Raw genomic sequence first — 10351 nt, 5'->3', positions numbered from 1 at the left:
TTTTAACTGCAATTTTCTCAGGAACTACTGAACAGATTGACACCATATATGCAAAAGGCACATGCCTGACCTGAGGACTACCTCTTTGCCAAATTTCAACTAATTCTGTTCAGCCGTTCGGGCTGTACCTTCGACTAAAGGTCCTATGGGAAAATGTATGGGGACAACGTGTTTTGGGTCCACCCTTTTTTCTCAGCCCCCGCTTGACAAATCACCCCGAGACTTTCAGGGTAGGAGCTGAGCGGAGCGCCCCATTAGTTTTGAAAATTTCGCGAGGATTCGTCAACCGGCACCAAAGTTATTCAAAATAGAATTTTGAGATTTCCTATGGAAACTCGGTCCTTACTATAACTATCTACTGGCGACCGCCAGTAGATAATATATATATAATGCGTAGGCCTTACAGTGACGCGCCCATGTGCTCTGTATTCACAATGCGTACAGGACATTTGCAGTGCACTCTATTTTAACAAGCATTTGCAATGCAATAGGTCTCTAATTTGCACGAGACCTACTGCATTGCAAATGGTTGGCAAATTGGCATCTGTAGGGAGGGAGGGCGGTGAAAAGGCACGGACAACGGGAGGGGGGAGGAGAGGAGAAGGCACGGACAACAGGCGGGAGGGCGGGGAGGAGAAAATAAGGAACGGACAATGGGAGGGTGGAAGGGGAAGAAGGCACGGCAACGGGAGGGGGGTAGAAGGCTGCAAAAAATTATGTGTTGCGTGATTCTAGACCCCACATCCCCCCATGTTGTTTGAAAAGCTGTGTGACGCTACGTGTGTCCCTCTACACACTCCACATTTACCTGGTCCGTGTCCAGCAGGTGGGCTCCAGATCCAGCTGCTTAATAATGGAAATGATACACGCCCCGTGTAACAACCAAGTGAAGAGGCCAGTAGCCATGGGAGGATAAAAATGACGACATGGCTGTACTAAGAAGGGACTAACACGCCTCATAATGAATCAGAATACAGCATTTAAGAAAGGACAAACACAAGCCAATTAAAAATAAGGGCTGGGGAGTGGGCGCAGCTTCTCTCCGTACTGAACTACCACAGCACTTTGCAGAGCAGCGTTTGCGTGCAGGCTCATGCTCAACCTGAAAATGGAGTAAGAGAAAATCAAAATGCAAAGAATAACCTTGGGCAGAGCAGGTTACTCCATAATATCTTAAAGAAGATAAACATTCATTTAACTTGCTCAGTACAAATATTTTATTTGACCTAAATAACATTATGTACCGTTTTCAAGTTAGCTATAACTATTTCTGTTCCGGTCAGGTTGTACCTGCCCATACAAAAAAGAAAATTACAATTTACTGTATTCCAACGTATCATGCATATGATTAAAACAGAACGTGAAGCGTGCCATGCTGTACTTGCATCAAATGAAATCAGTGCTTGTGAAACAGAGCAATGGTATCCCTTTCAGTGTCCAAGAGGTGTGGTTTTAATATGAAACGGCTGCAGAGTCCCCAGAATGCCTCGCGGCGCTACATCAGGGGCAGGTTTCTGTGCAAGTCCTCCACTTCAAGCCTCCACATGCGGGAATGTACTGGATTATCGGAGAGGTCTGTCATTTTCACCGCACGCAGGAAGGGTTCGGGGCTGCAAGACTGAACAACGCCCATTACCATGACGTATTTGCCTACAAAACAAAGTAAGACTTAGCGTTGGCAAACAATGTCATGATTATTTTTCAGGAATGTTCTGGCAAAACGTCAATGCGTTACGGAATCTCAGAGAAGCTCGGCACTGCTAACAACAGAATCGAATGCAAAAACTATGCTGCTTCAGCCCTTATGATACCTCATAATCTTATCTTCGACTCGTATGGTTCAGATTACACATATTAACCAATGCAAAAATTCTGTTTTTTGGACTGGGTCAGTGGGTGAAAATGTGTTTGCAAAAATAGCACTGCAAGGTGCAAAGTTTATGAAATTGGGGGGGAAGGTATTTACATTAACTAGATAGTAGACAAAACCACCAGGTCAAAATTGATGTAATCCTTGCTGCAAGGCAACATGTGGAGGATACCTGCAACAGTTAGTGTGGATTGATGTATCCAGCCACTTTACAGACCTTTTTGGCCTTCTACCCCCACAGACAGCAATCATCACATGCCACAATCTACTACTGCATGTACTAAACCCAAACAGTGCTTAATCTGGCAGTCTCAGTCTTACTACAGTGCTCTTACTAGTGGCAGGCATGCCAGCAAATTGAGATCCATCAATTTTTAAGGAGTCGGCTGCTGTTTTGTGGCTCCCACCGCAACTCTACCTAGGTTAAAAATCCCAGGTTAAGGGTTCACAAATTCATGTCAATGGACTTTGTAGGGTTGTTGGACCTCCTGTCGGATCACACACTGCGTACCTGGTACAAAAACTCTGTGAAAGGTCCAACAAGTATGCATGAGCCTGAAAGAGTTTGTGAATCCTTAAAACCTGAAAGCCAGGTGCAGCGTGGGTTGGCTTCACATAAAGGGTTGGGTGCAGGGACGCTACTACTAGCCTTTGGCCATGTGCAGCAGGGATTGCCTGGCCATGGCAAGTTGGTTGCAGGGCCTGGCTTAAGGCCCGATCCTTCAGACAACACATGCTGTACATACCTTTATGCTGTGCACAGCGTGGTATGGCAGCCCACAACTGGTCAAAGTGAAGATATGGTTAATATTGGCTATTAAACCAGAATGTATTTGAATGAATGAAAACCTTAGAAACTAATTAAAAAAAAAAAAAAAAAAAAAAAACACAACTAAAATACAGTTTGGGTTCTGATTTCAAGCCACTGTAATGCTCAAGAGCTCTAAATATTTATGCAAATAAGTAACACCAAAACAGATGACATAATTAAATAACACATTCACAAACAATAACACATTCACAAACCAAATCAAAAATACTACATTTATAGTTCACTCTTTTGTAGTGTTCAGCATAAGGTCATGAAATGTACAACATATAATCTCAACTATAAAATTATTTGTGACATTAGTAATTGCATCTATCACATCAAGGGAGCGGTCCCAAGTACTGGAGTTGTGCACTGTATGATTTCATTGGTGTTGTGCAAGTGCATAGCTTCTTAAAGCGGAAACAGAGGCAAAGAAAGATTCGGCCTACTGATAAGTAGGTTTTCTTCACCTTGCAGAGGGTTAGTTCATGAAAACCTTTTAGTTTCTTCGAGTGCATAGCTAATCATGACTCCTGAATTTCAGTGGTTTTTCAATTTCTGAGCTTTTTTTATACATGTTTAGGTATTTTAACCAATCCTCAACTTTTCGGAGAAAATAAATATAGACAGACGATAGATAAAGTATCAATTTCCAATTAAGTCATGTAACCAAAATACATTAGAAAAAAGCATCTTCCATACAATAACAGTTTTGAAACTTAGGCTGGAATAACAGAAATGAAAATGGAATTTCTATGATTAAAAATAGCCGATTAAGAAATCCCCGAGTCTATTACGAAATAGTGATTTTTCATCACACAAATGTGGGTGACCAATTATGATGTAATATTATAATTCATGGATTAGATCCTTTAACCAAATATTGTAGATGCAGCTACAATTTAAAGTAATGTAACAAGTGTACACTTATGACAATAGGCCATACAAGATAATTTTCTTGATTGTGTTCATGAGCCTCTCTAACACCAGGGCCCTATTATTGAAAGTATCTGGGGGTGCAAGCGATGTGTGCGTCCTATTTCGGCGCCCCCAGGACACTTTTGTATTAAGAAGGGGTTGCAGATGCTTGTAAGCTCCCTTCTGTAATCCACATTGCATTTGCACACATATAGCAACAGCAGGATCCCAAGAATTTGACCCCTTATTTGCATAGGGTTGTGGTCCCATGCAAAAGGAGGAACATTTTGCCTTTCCGCCAGTACTGTTATGGAGGCAAGCACAGAGGCACATGATCTGTCAGAAGCTGCACTGATTGTTTGCCACCTATGTGGAGGTGCACAGCTATTCCCCAAAAGCAAGGAAAAGGGGCCTCTTGGACCCCATTAATCATCCCCCTGTAGTCGAGCGCAGTCACTCACAGCACCCGCCTGCATGAGGATCTCTGTCCCCTTTTTAGGTCTCGCCTAGCGATGCACCGCATGCGCGCTGCTCGCCTTGGCAAGATCTATTGTTGTCGGTTTCTTGGCCGAAGGGGGACAAAACATGTGCACGCCTGGACAGGCGATGTGCACGCTCACGCAGTTTCTTCTCTGGCGAGGTCAGCTTGGGGCCGGACAGCAGATGTGTACACGCACCGCACGGCGTCTCTTTTGCTCGCGGGCTTGTTGGGTTCTGGAGTAGCATGCAGATTACGCCAGCAAGTGCATTAAATACCAGCTTTATCATTCAAACTATGCTACCCATGATTCTGCCTCTCCTGACTCAACCACGTTTGTGCTCTTTACCTTTGATTCCTTGATCCCCAATTTTGGAGATACCATTGTTTAAAAAAATATATATATATTAATTTCTAGCAGTTCCCTCAAAGACCACGGACAGCAACATAGAAACTGATTGACTAGCAAAATTTTTTTTGGCTTAACCCCCACATTCAAATTTTATTTCCGTACACTTGTACAGTTATTACAATACTGCGAGTAGCGTTTCAATTGCCGTGAGCGACGTCGCCCGTACAGCGGAAGCAGGATAAGATGACACGTAGTAATTAGCCCGGTGTCTCTCGGAGAGGGTGGCTCCACAAAACTTGCTTGCGTGATACGATTCCAAGCTGCCTATTTGTCAGTCCTTTCGATTAGGGCAGCAAGCTACCGCTTTCACAACATTGCCGCAACAACTTATCTCTTGCGTTTTACGGCTTGTAATAAGGCTAGGTAGGACACAACTATTCCTGCCAACGAGTATTGAAAAAGTAAATAACAGCAAGAACAACCGAATGCTCAACCCAACTGAGCTTCTGGAGAATAGCTAGCCAAAACAACCAACTGAGTACTTTACCTAGTGGCCAGGAGACTACAGTGGCGCGGCATTGAGCTGGTGCAAGACATATGGCTGTAGTCAAAGTGACCAATCACCCTGCCTTTAATGCATATCCAATGGGTAACCATGAGGGCGGGGCCTAGGGATGTAACGATTCATGTTTTCGAGTGCCAATATGCAACTGTCATTGAGTGGCAGGCGCTGAGGTGGAGCCGTAGATCAGAAGGCGAGAGTAGGGGACAGAGATTAGTGGGTAAGGCTGAGTCACAGATGAGGGGTAGTTGGTGCAACGGTGTCGTTGTGGAATGCAACACTTGAGTGAATTGAGAAACGGGTGCTTCTCTTCATTACGAGAGGCTTATTTAGTGCTCGGGGCATGTCCAAATCGGATTGTGTAAAACTATGCCACGGACACGTGAAACATTGGGTAACTTGTGCCTCATCTTTGCTCCTTGTGCTTAATGGTCAAAATGTCGCTTGTGCACTTATTTTTTAGCTGTAATGCATAGACATTTGTAACTCGATTGCTACCCCACTCGTCAGCTGATTTAGAATGGTTTATGGAGGGGGCCCAGGCCACACAACCCAATTTTAAATGTGTAAATTGGGAAGAATTGCAGATAGTACATGAGTGTGGCGGACTTGTCCATTTGTTAAATGTATGCCTTACATTTCAGTGGCAAATCTGTATCTCCTTTGCACACAATGTCTCCTGACACTACCCGAATGGTTACCTGAATGACTTTCCTGCTCACACACTGATCCCTCTACTTACTGCTTGCGGTTTGCACTGTCCCTGCCCTCTTTCTTTGCCCCATGCTTTAACGTCCACTATTAAACTGCTCTATACAGACAACCACATGAATCACCCCTACCATAAATGCTACAGTTACTTACTGGGAATCTTCATTATCCTCAATCCATCTCTTCCTCGTCCCAGTCATTACAAGTGAGGTAATGCTACCTCACACCAGGAACAAAGCAGAAGGACCCGAAAGCCAGCCCCACCCGCCCTACCTGGGTGACATAAAGGGAGCTAGCACTCCTGGCTCCTCCTCTAAATATCCACGCCCTTTAGTCAAAGGACTGAAAGGAGGCAGGGGTGGATGGGATGTAATGACGAGGACAAGATGGACTAAGGGTAATGAGGATTACTGCTAAGTAACTAGGGCATGACCCCTACGTCCTTTGTCCCAGTATTTACGTTTGAGATATACCAAGCTAAAGTCCTTTGACAGTAAAGAACCAAAAGCCTTGATAATGCAACACACAGAATGTATAATAGAAAACAGCAAGGAAACCCCAAAATAGAGTACATCACCCATACATCCTAAGTACTTATAAAGCTGCATTCAAAACAGCAGTGTCCATTTTTAGTTGACAATCTGAAAGTGAATTAAGACGATACCGTCTTACAAAGGTATATTCCGAAGCCCAAGTGGCTGCTCTTCAAAGCTCCTGGATTGATACTCCCTATACTTCTGCCCAGGAAGTAGCGATCATCCTGGTGAATCTGCCCTGGATAGGCAGACTCGCGTCCAGATCCTGAAGAGCTAGAATAATAGATATGAGCCACCTGATGAGTGATAGTGGATGCACTCTTGCCCCTTCCAGAGTGTCCAAAAGTCACAAATAAGTAATCAGTCATTCTGTATTGCTGAGACCTGTCAACATAAATCAACAAGCATTTGCAATGCAATAGGTCTCGCATTTGCGAGAGATTGGAGCTATTGGCATTGTAAATGATAATGCCTTTTATCTATGTGTTTAGAGAACCTGCAAGCAGTGCGTAAACATGCACTTTGCACTTATAGCCCTTGCTTACGAGAAACACGGCTGGCAGTAAAAAAGGCACAGTTTCTGCCAGCCTTGCTTTTTGTAAGCAACAACTATAAGTACAACGTGCGTGTTTACACCCCGCTTGCAGGTTTTCAAAACATTTAAATAATAGGCATTATTATTTACAATGCCAATAGATTAAACTCTCGCAAATGCGAGACCTATTGCATTGCAAATGCTTGTTTGAAAGGCAGGCTGCGTTGCTGACTGCAAAGAAAATATGGACTGGCTATGCTTCAAACAGTTGGTCCATCTTTTACTAATGAACTGCCCTGGCGCAAGTGAGCTTGCAGCTGCCAGTCTGACAGCACATTAACTTTATGTCACAGTGACTCAGCATGCCCCCCGACACACCCTGATAAATGTGAGCCACCATGCAGGCGAAGGCGGTGCACTTTATGGATAAAATGGGCTAAGGTGTTCAATTGTCCTTTAAACTCTGAAGGCGAGAGAGTTATAACCGGTTGAATCATCTATTCCCATTTCCATCAGGAAGGTAATGGGTTCTGTACTAATCAAGACTGTCAATTCTTAATGTCCCCACAAGCCTGTTACATAAACGGTTGCAGAAACAACTTGTCCTTTCTATATAGTTCTAGTGTAACAGCAATTGCACTGCCTATACATTTGCTTGAGATCCTGGAGATTTCGTCCAGCCTTTGCTACCCTTAGATGGGATTTAGAAAAGTGATCTAACTCAATTAAGGCGGTCTGCAAAGTAGTTCTGAGCTCATCAAGTTGCTTCACTGAATTCAGTTATTTTCCCTCTAAGTGCAAGCCAAAAATAAACCTCCTGAGAAATGATAGCCATGCATTTGGTCTTTGCTGCCTCAATCTCAGATGTTCTTGCTGTGTCATCTAGGAACAAGAATATTGATATCACCTGGCCATTAAGATTAGAAGACTCCCTCTGAATGTTGCAAACTCATCAGTGACCTAAATAGTAAAGTGGCTCAATGCTGTTTAAGGCATAATGCACTCCTTTCATACTCATGTAAGATATTGCCAATTTACTGTCTTTTATGGAATTATCTCATACATTCCACACTCAGTTCAGGTAGCACTTGTGTGAAAGCTTTATATTTCAATATATACTTACAGCAGAGTTGTTTTTAATACTATTGTACATTTCTATCCAATTTTCTGTTGGCAGTAAAATCATTTTTACTGTGTCTTTTGTGCCTTTTATGGATAATCATTCAAAATAATCACTGCTTTCCAGTTAATTGGTATATAACTGAACTGCAATATGTTTATATTGTGGTAGACTACCTTTTTCATGTTACGTATCCTTTCAGATGCTTCCCCCTGCAAGCCCCTGGCCTAACCCATTCTCCCACAAATACCGCTGACACTATGTTTCTCATTACAATGGCTTGGACTTAGTTTGGGTGAGGCAGGAGCCATGCTACATAAGTGTTCAAAGTGAACCTAGATAGTAGGCATCAACATTGACCTTTGCAGGAGTGGAGATCTCCCATTTCTGAAAAATACATCTTAAAAAAGTATCATGTCTCTTGCTCTTTCCATGCTCCAAAGTTCACTGATTAGTACTAGAATGTCCCTCTGAGCATTTTTCATCGGTGTGCAAAACAACAAATATCCCTCAACGGCCGTCCAATAAAGTTTTCAACCACTCATTGTGTTTGAAAAACAATCCAAACATTTTTAGCCCTTTTGTCGTAAAAACAGACCCAAACTGATTACAGTAAGTTTTACATGTGATATCCTCTGCTCATGTCAGCAAGTGAGTCAATGGGCAAACACTCAAGGTAGGATGGGGCTTCATACTAGAAAACTATTCACAGCAATTCTCTTGCGTACAAAGCCAGCGAGCCGGTGGAGCTCCAGACCAGAAGATGATCTGTACTTCAGAAGTAGTACCATTTTCTCTGAAATGTTTTATTGGCCAAGAACAGACTAACAACATTCCGATGATCTAAGTGGATAGATATTACATAAACAGCTTAAAAGGATACTAAATATGGGAGAATAATGCCCAAGTGATTGTGGACGAGAAGGAAAATCGGTCCCATCATACGGAAGAAGTCATGATCAGTTGAAGATGGTTTGCCCTGGAAAAAAAACACCCAGGACCAAGGAGGCATATATGCTGTTAATTGACACAGACACAACAAAGAGAAGGTTGGGGGGGGATGCTAGAGCCAAAAAAGATCCATTACCCAGGCTCCGAAGGCAATTGTAATGTCAATCACAGAAATACTGTTCCTATGAAAAGAGGGTCTAAGAAAAAGGACGATTCTGAAGAACACAAGAGCAAAAGGGGGAATCCTATGAATTGTTTCTTGTTGCCCTCACACACCCCTATGGATGTCATGCTTCATCATTGGGCATTGCTCCTCGTCAGGCCGGCGCTGCAATGCCCTATGGGCCCCACGAAGGGTCACTTTGTGGGAGACTTTTGTTTGTTTTGCTGTATGATGGAAGGTTTGTGCGCGATGGAGTAAAGGGCATGGGGGTGGTAAACAGCAAGGAAATAAAACTGTCTAGAAGATACCAAGAAACTATTTGAATTTGGCGGTTCTCCTGGCAGGATTAAAAGGACCAAAAAACTGGTTGAAGCTACTGGCGGGGCATAATGTGACCAAGAAGCTGTGAGAAGTAGTGTAATCAGGTTAACATGATTCACATCTAATGGTCCATAACGGATTCACAATGCTTCGTCAGGACTAATGATAGGTGGGAGGTGAGCCTACCCCACGCCTATGATGTGATATATTATGTAGGTATTCCACATGTTAATTACTCCCTCGCTCACACATCTTCATGATGAAGCATGACATCTTTAGGGTTGTGTGAGGGTACAAGAAACAGTCCGTAGGATTTCCTTTATGCTCTTGTATTCTTCAGAGGCATATTTTTTCTTTGTTAACTGAAATAGTTCATGAGAATGCGCGGAAAGCAATGGAGATATGACAGTAGACAGTATGTTTACATACCTACGTTTATACATATTCTTTTTAATAATAACCATCATCTACCTTCCTAAATCACTGGTGATACAATCAACCTCAACTGTCAATAGTGTGATAGCTGATTAGTGGTGCAAGAAAGTAGATATTTTAATTTCAGATATCAAAGCAGCAAGGCATTGGCAGTAGAGGGATAGTGCGCCCGGCATCAATATGTAAATCGATTTTATTTAGCGTTTCTGTAGTAACGGCCAAAGAAACAAACTATAAAAAAGGGTTCACAGGTACTTAGGAATCTATATAGGTATATTTCTAAAACAATGTGTAACCTTAACAGTGGCCAGAATGGCGACCGTACATTTTCTAAAATAGTTTTTTTTGGTAGGGGCGAGGAATTTGTAAACAAAAAAAAAAGTTTATAAAACAAATATTCTGCAAGTTAAACATGCAGAATTACACACCCCTTCCTGAGTAACAAGACTGCCTAAAACCTGTTACAAAAAATCCTAGGTATTGAGGAGTGTGGCAAAGGGGGTTGCCTACCCTTCCCCAGAAGTCAAACTTCTTTAGAGGGCTAGGAGGCAGATTCTGCTTGCTTCAATAATGTTTTTACAGCAATCC

At 42.7% G+C, this 10351-nt stretch overlaps 1 protein-coding gene across 2 annotated transcripts in view; it reads right to left on the bottom strand.

Annotated features, from left to right (window-relative positions):
* Positions 1 to 1193: 1193 nt before the first annotated feature.
* Positions 1194 to 10351, bottom strand: part of RMI2 (RecQ mediated genome instability 2) — a 96091-nt gene continuing 86933 nt past the window's right edge. For both annotated transcript variants that reach the window (XM_085630139.1, XM_085630138.1), the window contains one exon: positions 1194 to 1650. In XM_085630139.1, the coding sequence (XP_085486265.1) occupies positions 1496 to 1650 (155 nt within the window). In that variant the 3' untranslated portion in view covers positions 1194 to 1495. The remainder of the gene's footprint in view (positions 1651 to 10351) is intronic.

This window comes from Triturus cristatus, chromosome 10 (assembly GCF_964204655.1).
Source record: "Triturus cristatus chromosome 10, aTriCri1.1, whole genome shotgun sequence".
Taxonomy (NCBI): domain Eukaryota; kingdom Metazoa; phylum Chordata; class Amphibia; order Caudata; family Salamandridae; genus Triturus; species Triturus cristatus.
Note: the sequence above shows the minus strand (reverse complement) of the source record. Positions and strands in the feature narration are given on the sequence as shown.